This window comes from Palaemon carinicauda, chromosome 9 (assembly GCF_036898095.1).
Source record: "Palaemon carinicauda isolate YSFRI2023 chromosome 9, ASM3689809v2, whole genome shotgun sequence".
Lineage (NCBI taxonomy): Eukaryota > Metazoa > Arthropoda > Malacostraca > Decapoda > Palaemonidae > Palaemon > Palaemon carinicauda.
The window spans coordinates 74,533,202-74,560,401 of NC_090733.1; the positions used below are offsets into that span (position 1 = coordinate 74,533,202).

Sequence of the window (27,200 nt, forward strand, 5' to 3'; positions counted from 1 at the left end):
GAGCAGACCTGGGTTTAAGAGACCTGCTTCCGATGCTCCTTCAACTTCTCGCTCTTCTCCTATGCAAGTAAGGAGAGACTCCTCGGCGTCTCTGTGGTCACAGGCAACTCATCCCACCCGAAGAGGAACCAACTCAGCTCCTTCCTCGTTTGGGACAGCCTACCCTTCAGCCAGGAGAGGACGTTCCGGACGTTCGTCCCGAAGGAGGTAGAGTGAGAGGCCCCTCTCTCCTGCCCAAGCCTCAGGTAGGGGGATGCCTCAGACTATTTTGACAAGCTTGGAAACTTCACGGTGCAGAACCGTGGACGGTGACTGGTTTAAAGGAGGGTTACAGGCTTCCTTTCCTGGCGGGTCCACCTCCCTTTATACCAGCAAGTCAGGCGGAGTGGTTGGCCCCCAAGGACACCTTGAAGAGAGCAGCCTTGCAAGAAGAAGTCTCCACTATGTTAGAAAAGGGAGCAATGGAGACTGTTCACCTTCCAGGTCTGGGGTTCTACAGTCTGCTTTTCCTGGTAGAGAAAGCAATGGGAGGTTGGAGACCAGTGATAGACCTGTCAGCCCTCAACAAATTCATACGAAAAACCGACTTCAAGATGGACACCCCGAAGTCGGTCCTGGAGTCCTTGAGGGAGGGGGATTTCATGTTGTCCCTAGACCTCAAGGACGTCTATTTCCAGATTCCAATCCATCCAGCCTGCAGGAAGTATCTCCGGGTGAGGTGGGGCACCCAGATATTGCAGTTCAGAGCCCTGTGCTTCGGACTCTCCACAGCCCCCCAGGTATTCACAAGGGTTTTCACGACGGCCTCCATTTGGGCTCACGAATGGGGAATCCGTCTAATTCGGTACCTGGACGACTGGTTACTCCTTTCTTCCGCAGAGGAAGTCTTGAAACAACAGGGCACGGATCTTCTACACTTCTGCAAGACCCTGGGTATCACCATCAACCTGGAAAAATCTCACCTGTCCCCAACCAACAAGATGACGTACTTGGGCATAGTCCTAGACTCCTTACTGGTCAGAGCCTTTCCGTCAGTAGACAGGTTGAACAATCTGAACCAGGTCCTCCGCCCCTTCCTAGCGGACCAACCCAGAAGGGCAAAGGATTGGCAGAGGTTGATAGGCCACCTAGTGTCTTTGGAGAAGCTGGTCCCTCAAGGGAGACAGAATCTCAGGAGCATTCAGTGGAACTTAAAGAATCTCTGGGATCAGAGGAGCTCCCCCTACAAGATTGTCCCGATTCTTCCAGAAACAAGACAGTCCCTGGAATGGTGGCAGGATCGTTCGAACACTCTCAAAGGGATGCCGCTGTCTTCCGGGCCTCCGGAACTACTTCTCTTCACAGACGCCTCAAAGGAGGGGTGGGGAGCCCATCTCCTAGGAAAGGCGGCGAGAGGAAGTTGGACGGAAGTCGAGAAAACTCTACACATCAATGTCCTGGAGATGAGAGCTGCCCAAGAAGCCTGTCTGCACTTCGGAGATCTCCTAAAAGGAAATACAGTGGCGCTGATGTCGGACAACGCCACAGTAGTGGCGTACATAAAAAAGAAAGGGGGATTGAAGTCAAAGGAGTTGTGCGTTCTCGCATGGCAGATCTTAAAATGGGCCGAAGAAGAACAAGTCAAGTTGACGGCGAGATTCATTCCGGGAAAGAAAAATGTACTGGCCGACGGCCTCAGCAGAGTAGGCCAAGTGGTAGGAACAGAATGGTCCCTTTACCCGGAAGTAGCGAAGTTCATCATCCGAATGTGGGGATCTCCGGTAATGGATCTCTTCGCAACAAGGCTGAACGCACAACTTCCCGTATTCTGTTCTCCTGTCCCAGACCCAAAGGCAGCATTGGAGGACGCCTTCTAGCACAAGTGGGACAACCTAGACGTTTACGCCTTTCCTCCTTTTGCTCTGATCGGGCAAGTGCTCAACAGAGTCAGGACAGCCAACAACCTAAAAATGACTTTGGTAGTGCCCTGGTGGCCGGAGAGAGAGTGGTTCGCAGGTCTAAAAGGACTGGCAATACTCCCTCCGTGGCCTCTTCCAGACAGATCAGACCTACTGAGGCAGCCACACTTTCTAAGGTTCCACGAGAACCCTCAGTCCCTTCGTCTTCATGCCTGGAGGTTATCCAGCGCCTTCTGAGGAGACAGGGATATTCAGCGAAAACAGCAGACAGGAAGTCTTGGTATCTTAGGCAGTCCTCAACAGCAGTATACCCGGCAATACAGGCAGCTTTTACAAGGTGGTGTGCTTCAAGAAAAATCAAGCCCTTAGAAGCATCGATCCCGGACATCGCGGACTTTCTCGTCCACCTCAGGGATGAGGTGGGCATGTCAATCCCAGCAGTGAAAGGATTACGAGCCACTCTAGGACAAGTTTTTCTCTTGAAAGGAATTGATCTATGTGCTTCTAGACATATTTCGATGCTCATCAAGAGTTTTGAGCAGTCCTGTCCTCCCTTTTCGTCCAGGGTTCCTCAATGGGACGTATCTAGAGTACTTGATATGCTTAGTAAGCCCCCTTTCGAACCCTTGAAAGATATAGTGGATAGGAACCTTACGCTTAAAGCTGTCTTCTTGTTAGCGTTGGCTTCAGCGAAGAGAGTAGGAAATATCCATTGGTTGTCCTATGAAGTAGAACATTCGAGGGGTTAGCGAGATGTCTCCTTCAAGTTTGTACCTTCGTTCGTGGCCAAAACTCAAAACCCCTCAGTTTGGGACCCTAAGTTTGAGGGCTTCTCTATTCCAGCAATTCCCAGATCAGACAATCTGGATGACTTGAAATTTTGCCCAGTCAGAGCTATAAGGAAATATCTGAAAAGGACGGCCAATCTACGTCCAGGTATAAAGAACCTTTTCGTCTCCACAGGTCCGACTAAGAAGCAAATTTCTAAAAACACCATTTCCTTTTGGCTCAGACAAGTCATCATCAAGGCTTACACTAGTGTGGATCTGCCAGTACCAGGAAGACCCAGAGCACATGATGTTAGAGGTATTAGTACCTCTCTAGCTTTTGAAAAGAACATGTCAGTAGCACAGATTCTTAGAGCAGGCACCTGGTCAAGCCAGTCGACGTTCACGTCTCACTACCTCAAGGAATGTACGAGGAAGTCCCTAGATGGGTTTTCGATTGGTACGGTTATCTCCGCGCTCCAACCGGTTTAACGGCCCAAGCCCCAGGTTCAATCGTGGATATCAAAACCATCAGACACAGGTGCGATCTTTTCTATCTTCCCCTTGTCTTCGCTTTTTAACTTTCTTTCCTTGAGAGCTCGTGACCAGTAGTCCTGCACAACCATGTATATCTCCTAATTCTTCAAGCACTTCATCACGGAATTTTGAAGGGTGAGTACTGATACACTAATATGAGCTCTTTGTGTAGTTTATCCTACTATCCAGTTTCTTAACCATCAGTACCTAGTCCCTCGCCTAGGTACGTGTCATCCCGTCAGTTGGGTCTTAAGTCAGGTAGGCACTCCCACCTCCTAAAGTGTAAGTCTCCTATGAAAGTAGTTCGAGGTTAGTTCCTGTGTTGGAACAAATAAAAAATTATTAGTAATTTGTATTTTTCCTAACATACTTACCGAGAACTTCTTTCGGGTTATGGCCCTCCCTTCCTTCCCCGAGTGCCTCACTGATCTTTGGTATTTTTACTTTCAAAGAACTTACTGAAGGTCGCGACCCAAGCTCACATGTGGCCTGCCTCGGCATTGCCCTCAGGGCACGTATTCTTCCGCCTAGGCCTACCATTACAGAAAACGGGAGTAGGGTAAACTACACAAAACTCTGGTCGGTTGAGAGGAGGTTCCAGGTAACTCTTGTGAAAGTAGTTCTCGGTAAGTATGTTAGGAAAAATACAAATTACTAATAATTTGTGATTTTCGGCCCTGCTGTCATGAAGTAGCTTCAGTAGAGGAATTTGCCTTTGAAGTGCTTGCTTTGTTTGGACAATGCACCCGCTCACCCCCCCGGACTCGAAGATGATATCATCGACGAATACAAATTCATCAAAGTGTTGTATCTTCCACCGAATACCACCCCTATCCTCCAGCCCATGGACCAGCAAGTCATCTCTAATTTTAAGAAGCTGTACACCAAGCACTTATTTAAGCAGTGCTTTAATGTCACGCAAAGCACCAACTTAACTTTGTGTGAATTTTGGAGGAGCCACTTTAATATCGGGCACTGCTTAAAGATCATAGATCAGGCTTGGGAGGGAGTAACTCATCGGACCCTGAATTCAGCTTGGAAGAAGCTTTGGCCTGATGCTGTTGCTCCCAGAGATTTCGAAGGTTTTGGACCCGAGAATGAACCTGTGGTTGCCGCCGAGGAAGACGTCGAAGAGATTGTATCCCTTGGCAAGTCCATGGGTCTGGAGGTGGATGAAGATGACATCACCGAACTCGTCGATGAGCATCACGAAGAGCTCACCACCGAGGAACTCAAGGAGCTGCAAGCCATGCAGCATGATGAGTTCCAAGCGCAGTTGAGTGAGTCGGAGGAGACCGAGGAGGTAGGCCAAATCTTAGGTACGGCGGAAATAAAACAGATGTTGGCATATCATCAACACATGGTTGATTTCATCGACAAGCATCACTCACAGAAACTTCAGGTTTGCCGTGTTGTTGCGCAGTTCGATGATGTTTGCTTAACTCATTTCAGAAAAATCCTCAAAAGCCGTACCAAGCAACTTTCACTCGATAGTTTCTTTAAAAAATCTCTAAAACGGTCTAGTGATCGTGATGAAAAGAAAGAAAGTGAAGCAAAGAAAAGGAAGACCGAATCGAGTGAAAGTGATGAAAATTAAAAATAAGAAAAGAAAAAAATGTAAAAAAAAATATAAAATTATAAAAATGAAAAAAAAAAATAAGCTAAGTTAAGTTAAAGTTCACATAGTGTAAGTTAGTGTTAAGTTATCGTACACGTTATCGTACAAAGTTGTCGTCCCTACCTCCTCGCTGATCTTCCATCTCCTCCTGCGTAGCAGTCCCTACACCTGCGCTGGCCTGTCGCTAAGGTAAAGTGTTACATAAAAACCCCTTTTTTATTTATTATTTCTTTATTATTTTTTTTAGATAATTATTATACTGTATTGTATTAATGTTATGTGTAATTATGTGTAGCCATTTATTAAGGAGTTATTATGGGTTTTTAGGCTGAGGAACGAATTAAACAAATTACTGTGTATTCTTATGGGAATATTTGCTCCAACATATGATAGTTTTAACATACGAAGCAGTTCTGGAACGAATTAAGATCGTATGTAGAGGTATCACTGTAAAATCCTTATCATGTCTTGTAGATACAATACATTTGGTATTCTATATTCATAAAAGAAAATCATAGTAAAGTCCCCGTATTCCTTGGCCAAATCAAACTTTTGGAAATTATGCAAATCCTCATTATTTGTATTTTTTGCCATATATCCAATAGAATTTTTTCTCACACAGGATAGTATTAGATGTTACTCACATTCCACATGATTTATTATTCAAAATTTTTAGGATGAGACATTTAATGCGATAACATTTCTTACAAAAATTAAAAAGTTTTCAAATTGATGTTAGTATCTAAGGAACTATGAAGAAGAGGTCTTTTTTTATTATGAAAGGAGATACCTCTTAATGAAGGGATACACAGTATTGGTAATTTTTTTTAATATTTTATTAACCTTTCTATGTGTCAACCAGATATGAGATGCATTTGTAAAGTACTGTAATATTTATTTAAATTTAAAACAAAAAATCTGCCTCTTTGAATTTAAATGTGATTTGGTTTTTCTTTTTTTCTAGCACACCTCAATAGATTGGCCTCCAAAAAAGTTGTCAGAGCATTCTGCTAATCAAAACAGGTAAAATATGTTATGTATATACTAATGAAATGGAAGTACTTTTCAGTATTGCAGAAATAGAATTTGAATTAAACAGGGTAATAATTATCTGAGGAGTATAGCTGGTGTATCTCGATTAGATATGGTTAGGAACAAAGTAGTGAGGGTGAGAGTGGGTGTAGGAAATGAATTAGCAGCTAGAGGGGATATGAATGTGTTGAGGGGGTTTGACCATGTAGAGAGAAAGTAAACTGGCCGTCTGCTGAAAAAGGTGATGAATGCAAGAGTTGATGGGAGAAGTACAAGAGGAAGACCAAGATTTGGGTGGATGGATGGAGTGTAGAAAGCCATAGGTGATAGGAGGATAGATGTGAGAGAGGTAAAAGAGCATTCTAGAAAAAGGGATGAATGGCAAGCGATTGTGACACAGTTCTGATAGACTCTGCTGCTTCCTTTGGTCGCCTTGGTGACCGGGGAGGTAGTAGCAGTTGGGGATTTGGCATATGAAGCTTCATTTATGGTGGGTAACGGGGGAGGGTGAGCTGTGGCACCCTAGCAGTGCCAACCAAACTCCCTGAATCATTAGTCATGCTGGGAGGCACTAAGAGAAGAAAAGTACACCTTGTTCTTATTTCTTTATGTTGGTTACCCCTCAAAAATGGGGGAAAGTGTCTTAGTAGATTGAATTATTATAGACTGACTTGTCAAAACAACAGTAGAACAGCAAGTAAAACTAAAGATGTTCAATCCCTAAAAACTGGTAGATCATCCATATAGTAAAACTCTACGAAAACTTTGATGGCTTAAGATCCAGAAGTATGCAAAGGGTAAGAATTTTACTAAATGCACAACTTTGTAGGCATCAACACTCCTTAGATGTTTGGGATGTTTTATTTTCACCACTTGATTCATCCACTCTGAGTTTATATAGTTAGAAAGGCAGTCTTAATGGCTTGTTTCCATGCTTAGTTGGATTTGTTCTTTTATGTATATAAGCCTTGGTGCTTTAAAATAGGAATTTTCTCCAGCGAAGAGCTATAAGAGCAGAAAAAATAAAGGTTTTGTCTGCGTTTCATACATTCACTGATGCTGACAACACTGGTTGATTCTCTTGTATAGACAAAGCAACCTGGTTGTAAGTTTACATGAAGGTAAATCAAGATGTAATCCGTACTCTGAAGATGCTTTCAGCAGAGGTAGAAATGACCGAAACTATGTTGGCAACTCTGGCTAGTTTCATCTATGCAGCTTACGTGCCCTGGATACATCTACACCAAGATCATCTCCGATGGTATATCTGCTGTGAGTGTTTGGCTGAAAGTGACAAATCACCCCCTACTTTTAGAACATGAAGACATTGTGTCCCGAGATTCCATATCCAAGCATTGCTCTGCAGGATCCTTTTTTAGATACCTTGCAGAATGGCTACCATAGGGAATCTAATGACCAGATAAAACCAATGTGACAGATGCACTTCCAACTCCAAAGGCCATCATTGAAATTGTTAGCGACCAATGCAAAAAAAGATTGTTCTTCGGCCAGAATGTAAAACTTATCCATCACCGATCTTTGCCAGTGCAGCAGTGAGTGTCAGAATGATGAGGACACACAGAACACATATGAAATTAATGTTGAAGCTGGTGGTGATGGTGCGTAGACTCCTTGGTTGCCTAAAAGATTAAACCCAATTATGTCATGAGGAGCATATTGGTTCTTAATGAGTACTAACTTGGTGGAATGTTCATGTCTGATCACTTGTAAAACATTCAATGAAAAAGGAATTTTTCAGTCAAATAAGTCTTAGTTTAATCTAGCTTATTTATTTCAATACCATTGGATTCTGTGGCCAAAAATGGCAGACATTTTGTAAAATGCAGGTTGGCAGCCATGTAAGTATCAGTGCAAATTGAAACATTATTTTTCTGATTGCCTATAAAATAAGTTTAGTTTTTTGTACTCTCCACAAATATCTGGCAAAATTACATAGTGAACCATGCTATATTTTCTAGCACCTCACACAGCTTAGTTCAGATCTTGGTGCAGGGTAAGGAAGGCCTTTTTACCAAAAATTCTATTTAAATTTTAAGGTTTGCTGAGATACAAAACAATTTTCCTATTATCTTAGATTAAAGGTTTTAGGGTATCAACTTCCTGACGAGACTTTTAGTTCTGTTTGTTCCATAACTGGAATACAAACCAACTCTTTGAACTGTATAGGGATATTACTTTCGGTGAAGCTGAAAGATAAGCCATTAGAATTTGGTGAGGGTTAACCGCCTACCAGCTAGTTAGTGGGGATGTGGGGCTAGTAGCTAGCTCTCTCACTCACACACCTGTGACTGTAACTCACTTTGCTTTTGGCTCATATGGAGAATGGTTGTTACCGCTCTTCCTCCTCACCAAATTTTTGGACAGCCATTATTAATAACTTTTTTGCTTTTTCTTTTACAATTTGTGTGTATTTGCCTTCTTATCAGCAATGCTTACCTGCCCTGGTCCTGAGGGCCACTTCTGCGGGACATTTGTCCTCCATAAAAATTGATCTTCACCGGTTGTGTCCCGCATGCAGAGCTCAACTCTGCAATACCGGTAACACTTGAATAAATGTCGAGAGTGGTCTGCCTCCCAGTGGGAAAGGTTTGGGCGGCAGCGGAAGAAGGCGGCTAAAAGGGATTCTTCTCCTTTGGTGTCTTCCTCTGAAGCTCCTGCTTGGCTGGCTTCCTCCGGGGAACCGTCGAGTAGTAGCGCAGGACACTTAACTCCTGGACAACCTCGGTCCTCAGTGTTGCTTCCCCTAGCGAAGCAGCCCCACCTCTCCCGTGTTAGCTCTTGTTTCTTTCTTCTGTTTTGCAGGTGTGGCCATCCCTTGAATTGCCCGGCCAACCTTCGAAGGTGTTGGTGCAGCCCATCCAACGGGGTGCCGAGTTGCAGCATTCTTCCACTTTGTAGGTCGACCCGATGGCCTTGCTGAGTGTCCATCTTCAGATCCATAAGGAATCTTCTATGGCCGTTCCTGCGGACTCTGATCCTGTCTCATCTTCCGTTCTGGCCGCCGCCACCAAGGACTGGGCTTCCCCCCTCTCCGATCATTCTTCGGGGGTGGAAGAAAGTCTCTCTTGTGGGTGGTCACTTCTCTCGTTTGCGAGAGACCACCCCTTTGACACTCCTCTTCGGAGGCCTTCTAGTGACCAGCCTGCTGCTCAGCCCTCCCCTGCGGAGGCTCGCCCTCACGGCCGTCATCCTCGTGTGCTCATACTCCTCTTCGCCTTAGACGTTCTCCTTCGCCTTCAGTAAGGAGGTATCTGTTTAGCTCGTCGTCTTCCGCTGCAGAACGATCCCCCTTGGAAAATCTTTTGTTGCCCAGAGCTCGTCAGTCCAACAATGCTCGTCAGTCATGCTACACTCCTCCTGGTTCCCTGACCCTCGTCTGTGTCATTGGACTCTACTCGGTCTCGTCGTTCGGCAGCCTCGCTGCGTTCATCATATCATCTCTCCTATCCATCTGCTCGTCAGTGACGTACTTCTCCAGCTGGTTCCAGCCACCTGGTCGCTCGTCCCTTGTCAGCAGGCAGCTGTTCGCCGTTTGTGGGCTTCTACAAATTTGCCGTTTTCCTAATGTTCGTCGATCGTCCCCAGGTTACCGATCTCCCATCTCACCGTTCACCAACTTACCCATCACTTGACTCGCCGATCGCCAGTTCACCGATCGCCAACAGCTCACCACTCGCCAACAGCTCGCCACTCGCCGACAGCTCGCCACTTGCCACTCGCCAACAGCTCGCCACTCGCCAACAGCTCGCCACCCACCGACAGCCCGCCGCTTTCCAGCCCGCAAGCAGCCGCCGACTGTTTGCCAGTCACCCTTTGTTCGTCATTCACCGATGTTTTGCTGATCTCTGAAGAGACCGGAAGGCAGACGACATCAAATTCTCGCTGTTTGTCGTTCGCCAGCTCGCTGATCGTCGGGTGACCGACAGTCGCCATAGACAGCTCGTCGGAAGGTGACCACGTGATGACTCTCCAGCTGCACAGCGAAATCGGGAATCAGTCCAAGAAAGCCGACAACGTTAGCCAGAACGTCGCACTTCTACAGAAAAGCTTCGTTTTCGTGAGGAGAGGCTTAACAAGCCTTCTCTTTCTTGATCTTCCAGGCCCTCTCCAGAGCGGGAACATTGTCCTACTCATAGTTCGCATTCACCTAGTTCTTCTCCTGTAAGCGCAGGACGTTACGTTCTCCGTTGAGAGTAGAGAAATTCAAGTTGTCTTTCATCCAGCAGGTGTTCAAGGTTCCGAGAGATCCTCCTTCACGACCTGTTCCGTTCTCGCGAAAGCACACTTTAGCACCTCAGCACTCTGCTGGGTCTTCTTTGATAGCGGGCGGGACTTACTTGTGGGAACTCTCGTCATCATTCCCTTCATGGGACATCTTTGATAGAGCTGTGGAGCCCTGGTGAGGGCTGTTTCCCAAACCTTTGCAACAGGTTTTCCCCCTGCTCTCCCTTCAGACTCCCAGGATTCCCCTGGAGGAGTCTTCCTCGCCAACAGTGTAGTGGTTTGCGGACTGCCTAGTGTCTGAATGCCGACCATACACCGTTTGACCACACAAAAAGAATAAGGGTGGAATACCCATAGATCTGAATGAAAGGTAAACTGTCAAGAGCTGGGCACCACCTCTTTGATTTCATACTGGGCAAGGGGGACCCAACTAGAACCTCAGTTTACTAGTATTATTTTCTAGAGTTATACCGTCTTTTTCCGCAATGCTGTGCACGGAGAGTCCTAGATAAAGATGAGCAGTATGCTTTTTAGGTAGGACATTTTGTTATTTCAGGTTATTTGAACATTAGGAGAAGAAAAAATTGACAATGGGAATTTCTACAGGCTGGAATGTAAAACGCCCTTTGGGAGGAAGCGTGTATTGAAAAAAGATAAAAAAAAAAAATATTACCAAAATGAAAAAAAGAAAATTTATATTGCAAGAAAACCTATTATCCCCGTACACTTCAGACCCACAATGACTAGGCTAAAAATTAAAGATTTGACCAAAAAAGAAAAAGAAAGAAGAGAAAATCAATTATTAAACTCTTCCATATTACAGTAATACTAAATCATCAGGTAAAGGTTACTCAGTAAGCCACACATTTGGTGAAAGCATCACTCACAAAAGTTCAGTAAAGTTTATTATATTTCTAAAGCTAATCATAGTATATGTGTGTGTGCAGCATAGCATTTGTTTTATTCTATGATACAAGAATACAATCAGCAGGTAAAAACTTTCAATCACAAAGGATTATCACCCTACTATGGGGCTATTTTCTACCCCTATCAAGTGAGGATTTTCTGTCAGTATCATTAACTCTACTCTGCCCTCTCTTGTGATCTGACACTGTTGTTAACGCAAGCCAATGGCGCCACATCAGACATGTAGGTGCGGGTACGTTCAGTAAATAACGTTGATTATGACGATTCATGCATCTTTCGAATGACGTTGGATCCTTCTCACTGGTTACGGTGCACTTTCATTTTGCCTACACATACACCGAATAGTCTGGCCTATTCTTTACAGATTTTCTTCTGTCCTCATGCACCTGACAACACTGATATTACCAAACAATTCTTATTCACCTAACGGTTAACTATTGCACTGTAATTGTTCAGTGGCTACTTTCCTCTTGGTAAGGGTAGAAGAGACTCTTTAGCTATGGTAAGCAGCTCTTCTAGGAGAAAGACACTCCAAAATCAAACCATTGTTCTCTAGTCTTGGGTAGTGCCATAGCCTCTGTACCATGGTCTTCGACTGTCTTGGGTTAGAGTTCTCTTGCTTGAGGGTACACTCGAGCACACTATTCCATCTAATTTCTCTTCCTCTTGTTTTGTTAGTTTTTATAGTTTATATAGGAAGTATTTATTTTAGTGTTGTTGCTGTTCTTGAAATATTTTCTCTCTCCTTCTTTCCTTTTCTTACTGGGCTATTTTCCCTGTTGGGGCTCCTAGGCTTATAGCATCCTGCTTTTCCAATTAGTGTTGTAGCTTAGCAGATAATAATAATAATGTTTTTCGATTGCTTGGTCTTTGAAATCTATACGCTTATTCATGACAGTACTTCTCTGTTCTATTCATCTGATTTACCTTTAATTACATCCAACGGCAACAAATTTAATTCTTGTAAATACCATAGGAAACAAGGATCTCAGTATACAGATGATACCATACCTCTATGCTTCTGGTGGCAAACTCAACACCGATCATTAATTTCAATTCTAGGTTGAATTCATTGTGTGTGAAACGTGACAGTAGGTTACTCTTGCTATCACTTGAATCTCCAATTAGCACAACTTTGAATAAATAATCATATTCCTCATCCCTGTTCCCCATTTTTCACAGGCGAAAATGACCAAAAGTAAACAGAAATATTTTGGAAATTAAACGACCACCAATGTTAACACAAGAATTTTATCACAAATTTTCCATCACCATAAACTGGACGGAGGTTTGTAAAATTATTAACTAATTTTTTCAGGTCGACCAGAACCAAGATATCTGAAATACAACCGGATCAGAACGGAGATGTTACTCACGATCAACTTAGATGGCAAACCATTATGCCTCTACTTGACTCTACTGAGTGTGAGGCGAGGTGTCAATTACCTGTTTAGAGAAACAAAAACAGATTACAATATTTTTAGGGGCTTGAGGCTCATTAAACAAAAACAATGAAAAAAAAAGGACAAATTTGTAAGTAACCTATATTTTTTCCTAACATACAAACAATTAGTAGAGTTTTTTTCACACAAACCCTTATTTATTGTAACGGCTGACCCAAGGCGTAAATCCAAGGTTCCTTCCCGTAAAGACACTTTGGTCTCTTCCTTTCCCCTGAAGAGGAAGAGAGGAGTGGCCGACGAGGAGGTCTCACCCAGGGTCAAGACGTCTACGCCTAGTCTAAACATCATCATGCCTACTCCTCGTCCAACCCCCCTTCAAATCCATTGATCTAGAAGTAAGGAGAAGTAGGGAGAAGTCCCTAGTTAGCTCCGTTTGCCCCTCTCCCAGTGAGGGGGTTCCTCGAGAGATGAGGGCAGCCTCTAAACCTGTAGAAGATGCTATCTTCCCCCTACGGGTGAGTAGCAGAATGGTGTTCCATCAGAACCATCAGTTTTGAAGACATTCTTCCCGCCAAAACCATCATTTTTGAAGACATTCCTCCTGCCAAGGAAAGAGTCCAAAGTCTCCAAGACTATGTCAAAGTCCTCGACGAGGTTTGCTAGACCCGCGGAGATGGTCAGGTAGACGTCACCACGACCATGGCCCACCCCGAGATGATGTCTCGTAGGCGGAAGACTCGGTGTTCGCTGTCAGTCCTAAACCATAGGAAGCGGAAAAGAGAGAGTCCGACCACACCTTCTGGCAGGCTTTGGCCTGTATGAGGTCCTTCAATGGGTTGGCAGACCCAGTAATGGCTCCTCAGGAGGGGAAAGGGACCGTGTCTTCGGCACTCAAAAGCCCACAAGTCCACTGCAGCCCTGCCCTGGTCTCAAGGGCTGAAGAGTGCTCGACGGAAGGGTCTGTTTCAGCTTACCAGCTCTTCTCGCTCCCTTTGCACAAGCTCATCCTCAAGACACCTCCCACCTCCTGGTGTTCAGCAGAGGGAGTACTATGATGTCCTTGATGAGCCTCCTTTGGCCCTTCCTCCGCATCATTCTGTAGAGGAATTGACGAAGGGGATCTCTCTGGAGGGACTTTCCAGACTACAAGTGTCATTCTCCGCTTCTGAGATCCTCAATCAGGAGAAAGTGGCAAAGTACGCTATGCAGGCTACTTTGTGGCTGGACTTCTGGTTGGGGTCTGTGGAAAACGTGGTGCGGACTGAAGATTTATCCAAGGAAAGCTCCAGGAAGGCGATCGAGATCTTTCTTCTATCGGGCACTCGTACCATCGAGTTCCTTGCCCATCAAGTAGTTAACTTCATGGGCAAACACCATCCTAAGAAGGAGGGACTCGATAATTGGGAGACGTCATCGCCAAATCCCACAAAGTGAGATTGTGAAACTCTGGAAACTCTTCTCTGGAGGGTTCCTCTCTGTTTAAGCCGGGAGACGTCAAGCGAGCTGCTGAGAGATGGAGGAAGTCCCACCAGGACTCCCGTCTCCCTAGGGCCTTAACATCCCGGCTCTATAGACCAACCTCTCCTCTGCAAAACAAACATAGCAGAAACTGACGACAAGCAGGACTGCAGCGACAGATATAAAGATGTCTAATAAGCCCTTTCCTGCCAAGGACAGGAAAGGCACCAAGTCCTCCCGTGGAGGGAAATATCCTAGAGGAGGTGGCTGAGGCCGCAACCACTAGGATGGGCGATCCCCTCACTTGTCCACCAGTGGGGGGGGGATGCCTGCATCGCTGCTGACAGAGGTAGATGCAGCTCGGGGCCAAACCCTGAACAATCTCCGTGGTTTGTTCAGGGTATCGCATCCTGTTTATTCAATCTCTCCCTCCACTGACCAAGATTCCAGTGACAACGAGCTCAAATGCGAAAGGATCTGCAAAGGAGCCCAGACCATGTGGGAAAAGGGCACTCTCCAAGAGGTCCTTAACGACTTCCCAGGTTTTTTCAGTCGACTCTTGTGAAAAAGGCATCTGAAGGCTGGAGATCAGTCATCAACCTCTCAGCACTGAACAAGTTTGTCAGGAAAATTCTGTTCAGCATGGAGACGGCAGACACTGTCAGACAAGCAGTAAGACCACAGGACTTCATGTGCACACTAGATCTCAAGGACGCATACTTCCAGATCCCAGTTCATCCATCTTCAAGGAAGTATCTAAGGATCATACTCGACAACAAGTAATACCAGTTCAAGGTGCTGTGCTTCTGTCTTTCCATGGTATCTCAGGTCTTCATGAGACTATTTCCCCTAGTATCATCCTGGGGTCACAGGGTCGACATCCTTCTCCTAAGATATCCGGATGACTGGCTGATCCTAGCAGACTTGGTGGCAGCCCTTTTTCAACACTTAGACAGAATTCTAGTGTTTTGCCAAGATCTGGGGATTGTGCTAAATCTCAAAAAGTCATCCCTGCTTCCCTGTCAAAGACTGGTATACCTAGGTATGATCACAGACAATCACAGATAGTGGGCTCTGAGTGGTCTTTGAATCATCTAGTAGCCAAAAAAGTCCTGACTTTTTCGGGTTCCCCGACTGTGGATTTGTTAGTGACATCCCTGAATTTCAGATTACCGCTTTACTGCTCCCCAGTCCTGAATCCCTAGGTTCTCTGGCAAGATACATCCAACAATTGTGGGGCAACATTGATGTCTACACCTTTCCCCTGTTCTATCTAATGAGAAGAGTACTCAACAAGACCAGAGCATCTGACAATCTCTATGACTCTCATAGCTCTGCTATGGCCTCACGCAGAGTGGTTCCCGGACCTTCTGCAACTCTTGACGGAGCTTCTTAGGGAACTCCCTCCACGACACAATCTACTTAAACAACCACGTGTGAACATCTTCCACAAAGCCGTAGCTTCGTACTACGATTTGACGCTGAAGACTATCCAGCACCTCCTCACTCAAGAAGGATTTTTGCAACAAGTTGCAAGAAGGATGGCTGGACACCTTCGACGATACTCAGCCTCGGTCTACCAGACAAAGTAGGTTTTTTACTGTGGTTGGTTTCGTGGAAGGGGTATCTCTCCCCTCGATGCCACTATTCCAACAATAGCTGAGTTCCTTGTGCACCGTCGGGAGGAAATGCTCTTCTCGGTTTCGGCAGTAAAAGGCTACCGATCAGCCTTGATTCTTGCCTTTAAATTGAAAGGAGTCGACATTCTTTTCTTGTTGGATATTTCTCTTTTCATACGAAGCTACAAGCTTACCTGCCCCCAGTCAGATGTTAGACCTCCTACTTGGAACGTGGTTGGTGTCCTGCAGTCTCTGAAAAGGTGCTCCTTACGAACTATTACGCCAGGCAACAGATCACCATCTCACTTTGGAGACTGTTTCTACTCGTCTTGGCTTCGGCCAAGAGAGTTAGTGGACTGATGGTTTTTCCTATGACATTGCCCCTTTCAAGGGGTTAGAGAGAGGTAATTCTCAACTTCGTCCTGAGTTTATTGCTAAGACTCAAAATCTGGGAGTAGCGGATCCTAGATTCCGGCCCTTCCGGATTGGGAGTTTTGTATTGTAACTGGTGATGCAGATTAATTGTTACTATGCCGAGTAAGGTGTTTGGGTTGTTACCTCAAAAGAACATCAGTAGCTTGTCCCCGAGTATCAGCACTCTTTGTCAGCCCGGGGAAGGTTAAGAGGAGGGTCACGGAGAACACAATCTCTGCTTGGATTTGCAGGGTCATTGACCGGGCCCTAAATCCCGATCCTCTTCCACCACGACGACGACCTAGAGCTCATAATGTCAAGGGCATTGCAACGTCCCTGCCGTTCAAAAGAAGCTACTCTGTGGCGCAGGTATTACAAGCGGGCGTGTGGAAGCGTCGGATGACCTGCACTGCCCACTACCTGCAAGACATGACCCACAGGGACATGGAGATGTTCTCCATTGGCCTGTGGTGGCAGCACAACAAGTAGTTTAAATACCTCAAGCTCCTTGATGGACAAGTAGCAGAGGGTTGAGGGCAAGGGTTATCCGGGATTAGTCTTGGGTGAATGCGTAAGAATTACTGGCTCTCTCTTTCCTTCATATTCCCCTGTATTAGGGAATCTGCACCCAGGGTCCTCTGCAAAGCTGGCGTCACCCATCTGCAGGTAAAACCATTTTTTCTTGTATAACCTGGTATTGAAATAATACTTGTTGCGTCCCCATACCCCTAGCAAGTGGGGTATTGGACAATGTTTATGGTAGCCTCGGAAGATTCCTATGATGCGAAGAACTCTTATCTAGACAGTCACATTACTAGTATCACAAGCAAACAGCTTGCATAAGCCACGGATTGTGCTTAGCAGTGTTTTAGCGAGGTGTAGGGCTTCTACTAGTTACGTATGGGGAAACCCCGAGTCATTGCCAAGAAGCCAGTTAGCACAGACTTTCACCCTCCTAAGGGGTAAGTTATCCTAAAAATAGCTTCGGTTTGTATTAATTACGGAGCAAATTACAAATTTGGAAGTAATTTGTATTTTCTCTAATGATATAAACATGTAACTATTTATACAAATTGGCCCAGAAGCACCTATCCCCTAGAAATCCTACTCCCAAGCAAAAGTGGTCACTAAGCCTAGGTGTGTGAGTGAACTGGATAGCTAACTAACCCTCGCTAGAAGTCTTATGGCTTGTCTTTCAGCTTCACCGAAAGTAATATCCCTTATAAATAGCTACAGGTCTGTATCTTTTGGAAAAATACAAATTGCTTCCAAATTTGTCATATTTCCAGTATTCTTGAATGCGAGGAAATGAAGACCAAGTATAGTCCTTGACAAGACATTCCTTACATGATGCCCTTCTTAGAATCTCCAATGCCATACAGAAATCTCTTGATTATGGTCAGGAAGTTTGTATGATTGGCCTTGATTTTAGTGCTGCTTTTCTCCGTGTTAATCATGAGGCTCTTGTTTTCAAACTCAAACAGTTGAGAGTGGGTTAGTCGTTTCCTAGCATCATTATTGAATTTTTAAGTAATAGATTGCAAAGAGTTGTTGTTGATGGGCACCATAGTGAATATATTAATGTGATATCTGGTGTTCCTCAGGGTAGTGTTCTAGGCCCCTTTTCATACTATATACACATGACATGTGGTTTGGCCTAGAAAACAAGCTTGTTGCATATTCAGATGATGCTACACTCTTCATCAATTCCATCTCCTGAATGTAGATCTGTGGTTCTGAATCCCTTAATAGAGATCTAGCTAAAATTGGTGCAAATTATAGGACATGAGTTTAAATCCTAACCAAACTCAAAGTATGATTGTAAGTAGGTTATGGACAGTGGATCCTCAACATCCGAATCTCAGCATTGAAAATGTTTCTTCAACTTTGTATGACTCTTTTGAAATTTTAGGTGTGATTCTCGACAGCAAATTTACTTTTGAGAAACACATTAGGTCTGTGTCTTCTTCAATTGTTCAAAAAATTGGCTAGTTGAGAAGGTCTTAAGATTATTAGTGATCAATCTATTCTGAAGAAGTGTTTTAATTCTTTCATTCTACCTTGTTCGAGTATTGTTCTCCTGTCTGGTCTTCAGCTGCTGATTCTTATCTTGATTTGTTCGACAGGAACTTATGGTCTATTTGATTTCTTAATCTCTGGAATCATCATTCAATTAGTTTATTATGCATGTTGCATAAGATTTTTTGTAATTCTGACAATCCTTTGCTTTCAGATCTTCCTGGACAGTTCCATCCTATTTGTAATACTAGGTATACAGTTATTTCTAATAGTCAGACCTTCTCAATCATGAGGCTCAATACTACACAGTACTCTAGAAGTTTTAATCCAGTTGTGACCAAGTTGTGGAATGATCTTCCTAATCGGGTAGTTGAATCAGTAGAACTTCAAAAGTTCAAAGTTGCAGCAAAGGATTTTATGTTGAACAGGCTGACTGACATAAGTCCTTTTATGGTTTATATATAAAATATCTGTGTTAATGTTTTTGGGATATTTTAATTTTTCATTATTTTTTATACATGTTTATTTGTTTCTGTTTTTCGGGTTATTTTTCCCTGTTGGAGCCCTTGGGCTTATAGCATCTTGCTTTTCCAACTAGGGTTGTAACTTAGCTAGTAATGATAATAATAATAATAATAATAATAATGATAATTTGACCTTGCTTGATAAGAAAAACTTTTTTGCGATATCTTTAACAGCTGATGTTCCTTTCCTTTACCATGGGCATGTGTTTATTGAGGAAAAAAAGGCTAAAATTGTAAATTACAAAGAAAAAAATATTACGAATAACTACAATGGCTTACTGGTTGTCTATCTACCTTGGCACTTCCCCAATTTTGGATTGTAGCCAACATCAAAAGAAACGATAGGCATATTTTTTCTCTTGGGTCCTTGCCTTACGAGGGACTCGTCTGATTTTGGTTGGTACTGCTTGGTTCCTACACCCTACCCGCCCCTATCTTCCACCACAAATGAAGCTTTATATTCTGACTCCCCTACTGCCACTACCTCAGTGGTCACCATAATGTGACCCGAGGTGACAGCAGGGCCTATCGTAACTGTGTCACAGATACGTCATTTATTTCTATTCCTTGCATGCTCTTTTGCCGCTGTCACATATATCCTCCTGTCACCTAGGGCTTTTTTCACTCCATCCATTCACCCAAACCTTGGTATTCCTCTTGCACTTCTCCCATCAACTCTTGTATTCACCTTCTTAAATTAACACAATTAGTTTCTTTTCTATTAATTATTTAGAATATTTACAGCGAAATAGGTATGAAGTTTCCTCTTGGACTGATCCATCAAATTATTATTGTCATGCACCATTTATTTACCTTGATCTCTAATATTATGATCCTATAGCTAGATATTGTATCATGAGCAAATTGTACAAAAATACTGTATAACTAACTGCTTTATTCAGTGATCTTTTCAGCTAGTCATATTTATATTTGCTAAATTTCAGGCCAGTAATATTTTTTTTCCTTCCATTTACCAGTGAAGGACGATTAAAAAATCCATATGAGCCGTCACCTCCTGTGGTAAGCAATATTTAAACATTATAAATCCTATCAACTCTTTCACATTAATTCCCTTTGTCATCTGAAAATAATAAACTTCATTTGGTGATATTTGTTGTAATTAGATAGTATGAATTAATGAATGTGGAGCAAACAAATATTGTTTATACAAAGAACAGTTTTATATACATTACTCTACAGCCATTTATAGTAGAAAAAGTTTAATTAACTGAATCTCTATCTTGATCCTTTCAGGAAGATACTGATAATGCATATGAAGTTGTTGAAAACCCACATGGAACATCTATGGTAAGTATAATTACTATCAACTTTTAATAGGTAGAAGGTTGGCCAGGGCACCAGCCACCCGTTGAGATACTACTACTAGGGAATTATGTGGTCCTTTGACTGGCCAGTCAGTACTACATTGGATCCTTCTCTCTGGTTATTGTTGACTTTCTCGTTGCCTACACATACACTGAATAGTCAGGTCTATTCTTTCCAGATTTTCCCTATCCTCATACACCTGACAACACTGAGATTACCAAACAATTCTTCTTCACCAAAAGAGTTAACTACTGCACTGTAATTGGTCAGTGGCAACTTTCCTCTCGGTAAGGGTAGAAGAGACTCTTTAGCTATGGTAAGCAGCTCTTCTAGGATAAGGACACTGCAAAATCAAACCATTGTTTTCTAGTCTTGGATAGTGCCATAGCCTCTAACACGGTCTTCCACTGTCTTTAGTTAGAGTTCTCTTGCTTGAGGGTACACTGAGGCACACTATTCTATCTAATTTCTCTTTCGCTTGATTTTTTAAAGTTTTTCTAGTTTATATAGGAAATATTTGTTTAGATGTTGTTGCTGTTCTTAAAATATTTTATTTTTCCTTGTTTCCTTTCCTCACTGGGCTATTTTCCCTGTTGTAGCTCTTATGTTTATAGCATCCTGCGTTTCCAACTAGTGTTGTAGCTTAGGAAGTAATAATAATCATTATAATCATCATCATCATCATCATCATAATAATAATAATAATAATAATAATAATAATAATAATAATAATAATAATCATCATCGTAATAATAATAATAATGATAATAATAATAATGATAATACTAATAATAATCATAATAATAATAACAATCATAATAATAATGATAATAATAATAATCATAATAATCATAATCATAATCATCATAATAAAAATAATAATAATAATCATAATAATACTAATAATAATAATAATAATGATAAAAATAATAATAATAATAATAATTATTATTATTATTATTATTATTATTATTATTATTATTATTAGGTTAATGTGGGTAAGGGTTAGGTTGGGTAGGGAATGTTGGGCTTTTGTCAGTGCGAATGGGGCAGGTTGTGAGAAAAGTGAAGAAGAGCGGAATGAGTTCTGGAATGAATTAACTAGGTGTGTAGAAGGACTGGGTAGAAGGAATTATGTAGTTGTCATGGGTGGCTTAAATGGCAGAGGTAGAAGGTGTCATTGGGAAGTATGGCGTACTAGGTGAAAATGAGTGGTGAGAGACTGGTAGATATGTGTGTTGAGCAAGAGATGGTGATAAGTTCTAGTATTTGCAAAAAGAAAGATAAAAACAAGTATACATGGGTAAGAGTGGCAAATGGAAGAGTGGTAGAAAGGGCATTAATGGATTATGTGTTGATAACTAAAAGAATGTTTGGAAGATTGAAAGACGTGCACGTGTTTAGGGGTATGGCTAACGGTATGTCTGATCATTTTTTGGTGAAAGGAAAATTAGTTGTAGCAAAAGAGTGGGGGAATAGAGTAGGTGGATGTAAAAGGGAGCTAGTGAGGGTTGAAGAGCTAATAAAACTGGGGGTAAAAAGTAAATATCAAGAAAAGTTGAAAATGGCATATGACGAAGTGAAAGTAAGAGAAACTGGTAATTTAGAGGAGGAGTGGAAGTTAGTAAAAGAAAATTTTGTTGGGATTGCAAGTGATGTGTGGGGCAAGAAGTTTGTTGGAGGCAGCATGAGGAAGGGCAGTGAATGGTGGAATGAAGGAGTGAAGGTAAAAGTGGAAGAGAAAAAGAGGGCTTTTGAAGAATGGCTGCAGAGTAATAGTGTAGAGAAGTATGAAAAATATAGAGAGAAAAATGTGGAAGTAAAGCGCAAGGTAAGTGAGGCAAAGAGGGCAGCTGACCTGAGGTGGGGTCAGGGATTGGGTCATTCATATGAAGAGAATAAGAAGAAGTTTTGGAAAGAAGTGAAGAGAGTAAGGAAGGCTGGTTCAAGAATTGAAGAGACAGTGAAGTATGGAAATGGAAGGTTGTTAAAAGGAGAGGAGGCAAGGAAAAGGTGGGCGGAGTATTTTGAAAGTTTACTGAATGTTGAGGATAATAGGGAGGCAGATATAATTGCTGTTGCAGGTGTTGAGGTGCCAGTGATGGGGGATGAGAATGGGAGAGAGATTACAAGAGAGGAAGTGAGGAGAGCACTAGATGAAACGAGAGTAGGAAAAGCGTCTGGTATGGATGGTGTGAGAGCTGAGATGTTGAAGGAAGGGGGTGTGACTGTACTTGAATGGTTGGTGAGATTGTTTAATGTTTGTTTTGTGTTGTCAATGGTACCACTAGATTGGGTTTGTGCTTGTATTGTACCACTATACAAGGGTAAGGGAGATGTGCATGAGTGTTGTAATTCAAGGGGTATTAGTTTGTTGAGCGTAGTTGGAAAAGTGTATGGTAGAGTACTAATTAATAGGATTAAGGATAAAACAGAGAATGCAATCTTAGAAGTGCATGGTGGTTTTAGAAGAGGTAGGGGTTGTATGAATCAGATTTTTACAGTTATGCAAATATGAGAGAAATATTTAGCAAAAGTTAAGAATGTGTATGTTGCGTTTATGGATCTGGAGAAAGCATATGATAGAGTTGATAGGGAAGCAATGTGGAATGTGATGAGGTTATATGGAGTTGGTGGAAGGTCTTTGCAAACAGTGAAAAGTTTCTAGAAAGGTAGTAAAGCATGTGTTAGGATAGGAAATGAAGTGAGCGATTGGTTTCTGGTGAGAGTGGGACGGAGACAGGGATGTGTGATGTCACCGTGGTTGTTTAACTTGTATGTTGATGGAGTGGTGAGAGAGGTGAATGCTCAAGGCTTGGACGAGGATTGAAACTGGTAGACGAAAATGAGCATGAATGGGAGGTAAATTAGTTGTTGTTTGCGGATGATACTGTACTGGTTGCAGACGCGGAAGAGAAGCTTGGCCGATTAGTGACAGAATTTGGAAGGGTGTGTGAGAGAAGGAAGTTGAGAGTTAATGTGGGTAAGAGTAAGGTTACGAGATGTACAAGAAGGGAAGGTGGTGCAAGGTTGAATGTCATGTTGAATGGAGAGTTATTTGAGGAGGTGGATCAGTTTAAGTACTTGGGGTCTGTTGTTGCAGCAAATGGTGGAGTGGAAGCAGATGTACGTCAGAGAGTGAATGCAGGATGCAAAGTGTTGGGGGCAGTTAAGGGAGTAGTAAAAAATAGAGGGTTGGGCATGAATGTAAAGAGAGTTCTATATGAGAAAGTGATTGTACCAACTGTGATGTGTGGATCGGAGTTGTGGGGAATGAAAGTGATGGAGAGACAAAAATTTAATGTGTTTGAGATGAAGTGTCTAAGGAGTATGGCTGGTGTATCTAGAGTAGATAGGATTAGGAATGAAGTAGTGAGGATGAGAACCGGTGTTAGAAATGAGTTAGCAGCTAGTGGATATGAATGTGTTGGGATAGTTTGGCCATGTTGAGAGAATGGAAAATGGCTGTCTGCTAAAGAAGGTGATGAATGCAAGAGTTGATGGGAGAAGTATTGTACAAGAGGAAGGCCAAGGTTTGGGTGGATGGATGGTGTGAAGAAAGCTCTGGGTGATAGGAGGATAGATGTGAGAGAGGCAAGAGAGAGTGCTAGAAATAGGAATGAATGGCGATCGATTGTGATGCAGTTCCGGTAGGCCCTGCTGCTTCCTCTGGTGCCTTGGATGACCGTGAAGGTAGCAGCAGTAGGGGATTCAGCATTATGAAGCTTCATCTGTGGTGGATAATGTGGAAGGGTGGGCTGTGCCACCCTAGCAGTACCAGCCGAACTCGGTTGAGTCCCTTGTCAGGCTGGGAGGAACATAGAGAGGAGACATCCCCTTTTATTGTTTCATTTGTTTGATGTCGGTTACCCCCCAAAATTGGGGGAAGTGCCTTTGGTATATGTATGTATGTATAATTATAATTAATAATAATAATTATAATTAATAGTAATAATTATAATTAATAGTAATAATTATAATTAATAGTAATTATAATTGATGATAATAATTGTAGTTAATAATTATGATTATAATTAATAATAATTATAATTAATAATAATAATTATAATTGATAATAATCATTATAATTAATAATCATTATAATTAATAATAATTAGAATCAATAGTAATAATTATAATTGATAATAATAATTATAATTGATAATAATAATTATAATTAATAATGATAATTATAATTGATGATGATAATTATAATTAATAATAATAATTAGAATTATAATAATAATTATGATAATGATTATAATTATTATAATTATGATAATAATAATAATAATTAATAATAATAATAACTAATAATTAATAATTAATAATTAATAATTATAAATGATAATTAATAATTATAATAATTGATAATAATTAATAATAGTAATAATAATGACAGCAACAACCACAAAAACTTACAGGATATAAAGTTTGCCACTGAGAAATACCATCAAACAGATGTTTTATTGCCTCATAACTGTTAAGAGAAAATCTTGAGAAGTTGTCTGGTAACTATGTACCTTTTTTTACAGTTGTTAGATCTTATAGATAAATCTAATGTTAAATTCATTATAAATTAATTTTTATAAACTTACAGTATACATTATACAAAGTTTGATACTGAGAAACACCATCAAACAAAGACATTTTATCATCTTAAAATTTTTAGGAGAAAATCTTGAGAAAGTTTTCAGTTTTCTATTTTTTTTACAGTAGGTGGATCTTATAAACAAATCCAAATTGTTTTTATATATCATATGTGATTTTATTAGCAAATTTACCTTAGATAGCTGCCTTTCTCAAAGTGTTAGCAGTATCCATTTCTATTCATGGTCATTGTCGTCATCGTCAATAGTCTGATCAAGAATAATCTAAGCTAGGAGATCAATATATAGCAGATGTCATCATCATAAAACTTTCTTATCTAAGAGCAGTCTGTTTCATGTCTGTAGTCTATTAAAATAACCAGTATCAACATTCACCAGAGGAGGGAAAAGAAGCTGCCTTCAATCAGAAAGGTAAAGAAAGGGAGGAAAAACAGTTCTAATATATATATATATATATATTATATATATATATATATATATATATATATATATATATATATATCATTTATGTCTTTCTTCTATCTATCTTGAGCCCAACCTCATGTGATATTTCATACATTTTGGCAAGCAAAAATTGCAAGTCCTATTGTGTTCTGCTAATAAGGGCAGTGTCATCAGTATGCTCTAGGTCAGCTAATTTCCTTTTACTAATCCTGTTCAATCCTTCTCTACCATCCCCAACTGTTCTATGCATTACAAAATCCATGAGGATAAACATGGGTGACAACACATTCCCTTGGAGTACTGTACTCTGCTGTTCACTGGAAATTCATTTGACAGGACTCCACTGTGCACTTGCTATGCTTATGAACAGACTTATTCAAATTTACATATTTAATAGGAACTCCATAATAATGCAGGACTCTCCACAAAATTGGCCGGTGCACACTATCAAAGGGTTTTTCATAGTCCACAAATGCCATCAAAAATGGATTTCTATATTCTACACACATTTCTTAAAGTGAAAATTTGGTCAGCACAACTTCTACCTTTTCTAAATCCTGCTTGTTCATCTCTCAGCTTTTCATCAATCTTTCTCTCTAGTCTCTTTAGAATGAGCATACTATATATTTCCTTGACAACTGACGTAGGTGTGATGCCTCTGTAATTACAGTATTGTAATCATTCAGGTCTCCTTTTTTCGTCATTTTCACCAACACTCCTAGCTCTCCCATTCATCAGGTTTTGCCTCTTCATGCCACATTCTACAAAATAATCTTGTAAGTATTCGGGGGAGTCGCTTCATTTTCGGCCAATATCATCTCAGCAGTCATTTTATCGTATCCAGGGGCTTTCCATATCTTTAGTTTTTTAATGATAACTTCGACTTCAAACACTAAATTAATTCATGAGCACATCAAGGTCTTCTGGAGCTTCAGGTATATCAATCAAATTATTCCCTTCATATCTTCTATTCAAGACCTCATTAAGTGTTCCATCCAGTATTGCCTTTCTTCATCTTCTGTTGTTATAACAGAGCCGTCTTTCTTTTCAACGGGTATATGCTCCTTCTTTGTCCAAGTAGAGATTTCATTAATAATTCTGTGAGCAATTCTTACACCATAGCCACTCCCTGAATTCATAGCTTTGTCAGCCTCATCTGCTTTCCTGTCTAAATATTCTCTCCTGTCATTCATGGCTTTTATGTACAGTACTTGATTAGATTTAGCTTGGCTCCATTACCGGATGCCTCTTGTAGAGAGGAGCATGCCTGTTACGGCTTTTTAAAGCACTAATTGTCATTTTTTATTTGAAAAGTTAAGTTTTGGTCTTGCTAATGCTTTTAGGAAGGCGATGAATGTTATTTTGGCTGGGTTTGATCGACCGAAGGTGACTTTTTTAGATTATAATTTGATTGCCAGTGAGAATGGCGATGAACATATGATCTTGCTTGAGGCTGGATTATGACAGTTAATAAAGGTTGGTGAGAAAGAGAAGGTTACTATGAGACGTTTACAAGGTGAAATTTTGTGGTCAGAATGGGGTTCAATCAGGTATAAGGAATAGTGATAAGTTTGTGAAAAAGGCAAGAGAATTTCCATGTCCCCAGACTGTGCTTGAGTTGCGAGCTTTTCTTTATTTGATGGAGTCTGGTCTCAAGTTTGTTAGAGATTGTTCGGGTATAGGGAAGTCTTTGAATAGGTGAATAGGTAAGAAGAATAGTATGAAACTGAAATGGGATGAACAGATGATAGAAGTATTTGAAAGATTGAAAGAATAGGCTGTAAAAGACGTCGCCTTCGCATTTCCAAACTACAGTGAGAATGCGAATATGGTAGAGTTGTATACGGATGTGAGTGGTTACAGTATGGACAGCTTATTTAAAAAATATATTCATTACACTGATAAGAAACAGTGGAATGCATACAGTAGTTTCCTTTAAGCACTTTTAATAAAGAGACTCTGGGTATTGTCTGAGTAAATAAGAAAAAGAACACATTGTAACTCTTAATATTTTAAAGTACAGTCACTATTAATAAGTTACAATTATCCATATAAGCTGTGACTTTCATTTGCATAAGCTTTGATGTGGTTGAGCCTTTCGAAATTAGGGTTTTACTTGGGAAATATAATTGGAATTTTTTGTGGACACCTGAATTTCATGAAAAAACACAACTTTGAATAGTTTTTAGTCCTAGAGTTTTTAGCAATTGCAAGTCAATCCTTGGAATAACTTATAGTGCAATATAAGAAATTTAATTAAGGTAATGAAATATTAGTAAATTTTTATTGCTTATGTAAATCAGAGTATTTTCTTTTTCAACAGGAAATTGAAGGTCATACAACTACTTCATATGGTAAG

The 27,200-nt window shown here is 41.3% G+C and overlaps 1 protein-coding gene across 4 annotated transcripts in view; it reads left to right on the forward strand.

Moving 5' to 3' along the window:
* The window catches only part of LOC137646999 (lymphocyte cytosolic protein 2-like), a 428,100-nt gene that overhangs the window by 268,921 nt on the left and 131,979 nt on the right, over positions 1–27,200 (forward strand). For all 4 annotated transcript variants that reach the window (XM_068380101.1, XM_068380100.1, XM_068380102.1 and 1 more), the window contains 4 exons: positions 5,785–5,843; positions 19,439–19,481; positions 19,716–19,769; positions 27,165–27,195. In XM_068380101.1, the coding sequence (XP_068236202.1) occupies positions 5,785–5,843; positions 19,439–19,481; positions 19,716–19,769; positions 27,165–27,195 (187 nt within the window). The remainder of the gene's footprint in view (positions 1–5,784; positions 5,844–19,438; positions 19,482–19,715; positions 19,770–27,164; positions 27,196–27,200) is intronic.